This window comes from Stegastes partitus, unplaced genomic scaffold (assembly GCF_000690725.1).
Source record: "Stegastes partitus isolate 25-593 unplaced genomic scaffold, Stegastes_partitus-1.0.2 Scaffold701, whole genome shotgun sequence".
Taxonomy (NCBI): Eukaryota; Metazoa; Chordata; class Actinopteri; family Pomacentridae; genus Stegastes; species Stegastes partitus.
Window position 1 is genome coordinate 232,793 of NW_007578432.1, and position 7,267 is coordinate 240,059.

A 7,267-nucleotide genomic window follows, 5' to 3' on the forward strand; every position below is an offset into this window, starting at 1 on the left:
AACAGGCCTGCGTGCGCAAAAAAAGAAGAAAAAAAAATCCGCCTCCTTGGGGACATTGAATTAAGTTAGGATGAGAAAATAGTTCTTTCTCTTGTGCCAGAGTGTCTGAATTTGAAGAATAAATTAATTTCAGAGAAAGTGTTTAGCAAAGAATTGATTTAAAAGTTTTATTTGTAAACATTAAATATTTCTTTCTCTCTAAAGTTTTTTTTTTCTTTCCTTTTTTTCTTGAATTCGGCACCAAATGCGTTACAGAAGTTCTAAGTTACATCATGATGCCAAAGAATGTAGGCCTATAGTCACACACTCATGAAAACCTCTTCATATAAGATGGAATTTTTATCCATTTCCAAACGTGTTAAATCATAACTACCTAGACGTTTATAAGACATAAAACATAGACAACGTGCTCAGCATGAACTTGGATGGTTTGAAATCCTTTAAATTGCACCATGCTTAGTGTAGCTCTTGGCAATAGAAATAATAAATATATAGAAACGTTTATATTCAACAGCAACATTACTTACAGCACATACAAACAAGGAATGTCTGACAGTTTTACAAACACCATGGGTCCCTCATTTTTCTATACAGATGAAATATTTTTTTCCACATATGCGTCATACATAAAAGGAGTGCCATAACTACGAATCTGTATCAAATCTAGCAGACTACATAGTGTCCGGTATATATTATATATAGACATCACCTCAGCAAGTGCCTATAAAAGAAAATGAAAATAAAAAGGGGGAAGAAGAAGAAGAAAAAAGAAAACTAGAACATGCGTTGTCTTTTCTGGATACTTTTGGGATCCTGTCAGAAACACATAGGCACGAGTCAAAAAAGAAAAAAAGAAAATTAAATCTTTTCATTATAACAAACTTTGTACACATGTTATAAACCGATGCATTGGAGGCATCACATAATCTATCATAATATACAGTGTGTGTGCGTGTGTTTATATATATATTTATATATATGTATATAAATGGAATATATTACATCTGAGTAATGCTGAATCAGTAGAGCCGATGTTAAATAAACTGTAAGTGATTGCAAGACCAGGTTAACTTTAGGTGGAGAGAAATTTCCAAGTGTCTCATTAACTCGTTTGGCAAAAACAAAACAAATGATAAGAAGAAAAAAAATAACAATTCAAGGAATTTGAAGGCCTGCACAGCAAATCAAAGTTTTCTTCCTCTTTGTTACTTTTTTCGTGAATCCTTTTTACTCTTAATACGTTGTTCTAGTCGCCTACCGAGCTTGCAAATATGCAGAAATCATAACGTGGAAAGGAAAAAAAAAAGGAATCTGTCAAGTCTGACTCAAACAGTCTTTTGGAAGTTCTTTGAGGTTTCGCCTCTGAGTCAGACTCAGAAAGGTAGGGTGTCGAGGAAAAGTTTGTCAATTATTGCTGGCGGAGGGACTAGGTCTTCTAGCTTTAGGTAAAAGATACGCTGCAGACCTTGGGTACATAGTGTGCGCAGTTCGGGGAGCTTTCCCAAGAGTTTTGACAAGTAGTTGGGACGATTCAAACCACCGCCATTGAACGTCACTTGATCTTTGAGACAGTTGACGATCTTGTTTTGGAGATCCTCGACTCTCTTGGGTTCCTTTAGCCCATGTCGCTCTGAAAAACAAAATGAAAAAACCAAAAAAAAAATGACAGAGAAATTATTACTTCTCCGTTTTACATGCATCAAAAATAAAGCGCAAAGCTCGTAAAGGCGCAGCCTCTTTACGCACCTGTTACCATGGCCAGAGCTGCGATGCAGGAAAACGCTGAGATGTCTATATTCATGCTCTGCAAGTTGGAAGAAAACTCCACGATAGCGTCCACCCACTCTCCAAATCCACGGACGCACTGTAGTCTGTGTAACACCACTCCATTACAAAAAATAAGTTTTCCTTCCACTGGGTTGGACCTGCAATTAATAACGAAATGTCATTAATTACGCTTGGCAATAAATGGGAATTTAAGAGCCTTCTAATTATTGGGCAGCTAATAAAGTCCAAAGCAATGAAGCTTGAAGGAGGGACTGATGATTATCTAAAGCCCAGGTTCTTTTGTTTAGCGATTATTCAGCCTCACCTGTACGCCAGCCGTAGGACAAAAAGTTCAAGGAAGGCGGATTCAAAGAGGAGATCTTGATCTTGCTTCAGTAGATCAGAAAAGCCAGGAATCTTCTCCGCCCAGCCCCGGATGATCTCCATGGAGCCCGTCAGGAGATCATAGAACTGCTGGATGTGCTGAGTGTTGTCTCCAGTCATTTGGTAGTCAGGGTTAGCCTGGAACTGGAATTTAATTTAAACAGCGCCTTAATGAGGTCCTTTAAAATATATAATCCGTGAAATTGCAAATGCCCATTTCCAAGAGGGAGAGAGAGCCTTTTACTATTAAATTCATGTCTTCTTCTTTTTTTTTATTTTATTAAGTTCTGCATTTCAACGCAATTTACTTAAAATATGCCACATTAAAAGCCCGACAAAGTTTTTGAATTCAGCACCGCAGAAAACTTTCAGGGTAATAAATCGTCACCTAAAGCAGGACTGAATTAAAAAGGCCGTCAATCTTCTTCTGTCTGCTTTCTACCAGAACTTTTTTTCTTTCCCTTTTTAAATGTTCTATGTGTGCTCTTTATATCAAGGATTGTTGTATTTACTTACTCGTGAGTAGTCCAAAGCAGACATGGAGGGGTTCGAGTCCACATGGGCCCGAACAAGTGCGCTTATGAGGCTCACCGGCGGCGAGGGTGGGGAGGGCTCCTGGGGACTTTTGGGTTTGGATGGTAGGCGTCCTCTTCGACCTTTGAGATTATCCGTTCGGACAACTGCGTTATGAGAAAATATTTGACATCTATAAGTCCAGAACATACACTCCTGTTGTTGTGCGTAAATGCTAAAATGAGGACTGACGAACTTTTACAGCACTGCTTTACGCACACGTTTGTCCAATGTGTCGGTGTGAAATTATAAAGCACAAGTCTGAAATAATTTCATGCGTGGCCCAAACGTACCTTCTCGCACCATTCCGACTACAAGGCACTTCTGGAAACGGCAGAACTGGCAACGATTTCTTCGGCGTTTGTCAACAGGACAGTTTTTATTTGCTAAACACACGTATTTTGCATTTTTCTGAACGGTGCGCTGCAAAATGAAAGAGAGAGAAGAAGAAAAACATATTGTCACTCTTTATAGGCCTGTTTCCAAAGCTTTTTTAATAAATATACAACTGACTGGTTACTGCACAATATGAAACAGATGAGAGCGATATAATATCAGCCTCATCTCATGTTTGGCACTGTGCTGTGTGAACCAACAAGAGGGAATAGACCATCAGTAAATACACACCCGTGGTCTTATATATTTTCCTTTGAGGACAGCTGTGTGTGGATGTCTATGGCTGTCAGATATTTATTTTACGCGCGCTCTGAAAGCTGTTTCTTAATTATATTTAGTGTAGCCCGCAGTGAAAATGTGATTCTGTTACGTGTGGTGATTATTATTTTAAAGGAGAATAAGCAGCGTTTAACACATGGCGCAGCAAATAACGACCAAAACAGAGTCTAGCGTTCATGTAAAAACAGTAACACTCTTTCATGCTCGCTGTCATTATCAGCCCACCTTGAAAAATCCTTTGCAGCCCTCGCAGGTTCTCACTCCATAATGCTGGCAGGCTGCGTTGTCCCCACATACCGCACACAGACCCTCGTTTGACGGAGATCCTCGGGACGGGGGCGATGGCACTTGGCTGTCCACCAGCTGGTGCCCGTGGCTGAGTTGCAGGGAGTGAGGAAAGGCCAGACCAGCCTGTTTCCTTATGGCGCTGGGCACCGCAAAGCTCTGGCCGTCCAGGCCGCGGTGCGCACCCGGGTTGTCGTGGTTCATGGAGACGTGCAGCGGCCCGTCGAACCGCATCTGACAACTGGAAACGGGAGTACCGGGCGGGGACTGCTTGAAGGAGAAGAGCGAAAGTCTCGACACCGGATTCTTGCGCTGGTCTATCATATGAGACGTGGCCGCAACATAGTTCTGGTGGAAACTGTGGAGGGAGCCAGGGTCCTCCCACATGTGATTGGGCTGAACCTGGAAGTTTGGTGTAGTCGGGGCGTGAGGCGAGGAGGGTTTGAAGTACATAGGCCCAGAGTGAGCCATCATTTCGTCCGACTGAGGTGGCAGGTGGCTCTGCTGATGGTAGTTGTGCATCTGGACGTCCTCCACCTTGATAGAGGACTGCTCTCCAGAGTGGGGCATCTGATACAGACAGGGCGGTTTAACGTCGTAACTGGTGTTATAGTTGTCCATGAATGTACTGAAACTTGGGAGAGAAGTAGTGGCTGTGATCTCAGTGTTGGTCAAGTCCATGCTAAACTTAACAAACTCAGGTGTTAAGAAGTCGCAGCTGTATTCTCCTGCGGTGTGGTAGCTGTAGCTCTGGGAAGCAGGACTAGCTCCTTGAGGTGATGATCCATACTGAGCCTGAACGCAGGGCATGGCTGAAAACCAAACCGGTACAAACACATCAGAATCTCTCAAATTAATGTTTAAAATAAAAAAGTTTTGCAATTCAAAGTGAAGTTATATTAAATTAACCAAGCAAATAATAACAAAAATCTCTTATTAGTGTGTAGCTTTAGAATAAAATGAAACAACAATATAATACAATACAAATCTGTATTTTGTATTTGTGGATATTTTTTCATATCCTACCTCAAGTCTTCTGACAGTTTTCCGGTGACACTTGAAATGGGTAATGTCAGGAGTTGTGTGGGTGTCAGGATTGAAGAAAGCGACTCTGTTCTGGTTCTTCCCCTAATAAAACACACACCTTTGGCATTTACTAGACTATAAAATAACATAAAATCTAAAAATGACCACGAGATTCCAGGTGAAGTCAGAATCAACTTGCACAATTGCGCGCAAACTAAAATCAATTTCTAATTATACGGAGCGTTTTGAAAAAATTCAGTAAAGTGTTTTATAGATGTCGGCAACAAATATTAAAACTGTAGACAATAAAAAAGCACAAGTCTTTCTTTTCCTCTGGTTGTTTTAAAGTGCCGGCTGGCTCGGCATGAGCCGAACAACTTTGCGCACTTGACAGCAGTGACAACTTGCCGAAAAAACAAAAAGCGGAAAATTGTCATTAAATATCAGTCACAGCCACAGATCCCAACAGTCCGAGTCAATCTCAGATTTTGCGTAATTTTAATTTAACAGTGGAAACAGATTTAAATGGCTCGCAGAGTGCGCTGCAAGTCGAGCGCAGTCACAGATTATGTTGCGAAGAAAGACTGAATCTTACCTCTTTCACATCAGGATCGTGGCTTTCAGTCCATGCGATAAGCATGTAGGTGGTATTCATCAATTTTGGTAAAAGCTCCAAATCATGAGCGTCGGTAGCAACAATGCCAAGCAGGCAAACCGTGTGACTCCGCGCACTGACAGCGACACGAGCTTCGACTATCCAGTCTGGCCAATGTGGCTTTGTTTATGTGAGCTCTGGATACCATGGCCCACGTGTTTCACTGCACCACGTCATCGGCGTCGACTCCGACGCGAACCAATCCGCTGGGGAACTTTCTCAAGCCCCAATTTTTCTGGTGAGTATGTTTGTCTTGTGGTATGTGTTCTGTGTTGCTTCCCACATGGACATTAGCAGAGATGTAGTGGAGGGTAAACCCACCTAAAGTCAGTTCAGACACCTTGGTGTTTGCTCAGGACTTACGTCATGCTTGTTTTAGGCTGACATTAGTACATCTGATGTGATTTCAATGTATTTGTTGCAAAGGAAATGATGCATGTTTATGATGGGATGGTGGTTTGATCACTTTTCTTTTATCACACAGGACTTTCATTGTTTGTAAAGTGAGAACATTCATCCTAACATGCATAAACTTTTTAGAAACATGTTTTCCACCCTGCTGCTTTTTTTAAAAGTGGAATTTCCAGTCAGATGTTACCACACATAGCCCCAAAGCAGGAACATGGATTTGTGTTGAGTTTTCTTTTTTTTATTGCCTGATTCTCTGTGAAATTAAGATGAGTGTACATTGGCACATCAAGGCACAGTTATGTCACAATGAGGCTGATACGCCAAACTCACCACACTTGTATGCAATAGGCCTAATGAAGCGGGGGTCAATATTATTCTTTGTTATCTTCTGACAGGATTTCTGTATTTCAATTGTGTTCCAAATTTAGACCTCAGATGGGGTGGGGTCTGCGAGGTGGGCTGCCTATTCATAGCGCCGCTAGTGTATGTGAGCTGCTGCAGGAGGAAAGGGGGGATAATTAGTGGGCCTGTAGCCAGTTGTCATGGGGGACCCAATTTAGTCCCCAGAGAGGGAAACGTGATAGGAGCGGGCAGAATGGAGAGTGACGCAGAAAACGCTCAAGTTGACGCAGTCGCCAAAATAATCTTGTGGCCTTATTGTTCTGCAGCGATGGAATAACTGATCTCAGTGTAATCTTACACTAACACCTTGTAGCCAATCGAGTTGGCCTAAATCTTTCTAGATGCGTACTGGCTCGTAACGGGCAGCAAGCCCAGGAGAGAGCACAGAGGAAAAAAGTGCATGCGTAGAGATGTGGCTCCACATGCCACAGTCAGCATTACATAGCACGCGGCATCATATGTTATTGCTGGTGGACTGATGCTTTATTATACGAACCACAGAGCAGCCATCAGTCTTGAAGCAGTGCACTCACTGCACACAAGAGCAGAGTGTGCAAGGAGAGAGAGGGGGGGAAGAAAACTGTATATCATGGTTGCACTCACCTCTAGAGGACACTATTGTTCACCAGCCATACATCACCCATGCGGCTCCTGTTTCTTACAATTAACCTTTTAATTAACCTAACCCCATTAAGGCTGTGTGGTCACGCCCAGTCGTTTTCAGGTGGGCCATATGACAGGATTTGTAAATTACAAAGCACTCACACCGCACTGTGGGCATCCAGAAGCAAAACAGTGGAGTAAAAGTTATTGCAGATTTTGGAAATTTTTCAATATCTTTGCTGCCTCCACGTTAAAACGTTGAGTGCTTATTAAATTACCTTTCCTCGGTGAGCACCTGCACAACACTTTTGCGCGAATGAAGAAATCAAGTGACCACACGTCCGTATTTACGCACAACATGTGACCCACATCACTGAACAATATCAAACTATTTAGCCTTAAAAAATAACACCAATGCCAAACACCACTGACAGGACGCTGCGTGGTCACACTGTGTGTATCCATTTGCTATTTAGAATAAAAATG

General features: G+C 42.1%; 1 protein-coding gene across 1 annotated transcript; it reads right to left on the reverse strand.

The window, feature by feature from the left end:
• Positions 1-410: 410 nt before the first annotated feature.
• nr4a2a (nuclear receptor subfamily 4, group A, member 2a) lies at positions 411-5,459 on the reverse strand. Its single transcript, XM_008290887.1, has 8 exons — positions 5,306-5,459; positions 4,711-4,812; positions 3,625-4,496; positions 3,018-3,147; positions 2,668-2,831; positions 2,093-2,295; positions 1,747-1,925; positions 411-1,630 (listed from the first exon to the last, which is right to left on the reverse strand). Exons 3-8 carry the CDS (start codon positions 4,492-4,494, stop codon positions 1,374-1,376), a joined length of 1,803 nt encoding a protein of 600 aa, XP_008289109.1. The 5' UTR covers positions 4,495-4,496; positions 4,711-4,812; positions 5,306-5,459; the 3' UTR covers positions 411-1,373.
• Between the last annotated feature and the right edge of the window lie 1,808 nt (positions 5,460-7,267).

Excerpts from the sequence above, each read along its gene's own strand:
- nr4a2a (XM_008290887.1), bottom strand. The coding sequence starts at position 4,494 with ATGCCCTGCGTTCAGGCTCAGTATGGATCATCACCTCAAGGAGCTAGT. Across the intron at positions 3,148-3,624 it reads GCTGCAAAGGATTTTTCAAG|CGCACCGTTCAGAAAAATGC; the intron begins GTGGGCTGATAA and ends TTCATTTTGCAG. Across the intron at positions 1,926-2,092 it reads GTCCTACGGCTGGCGTACAG|GTCCAACCCAGTGGAAGGAA; the intron begins GTGAGGCTGAAT and ends TATTAATTGCAG.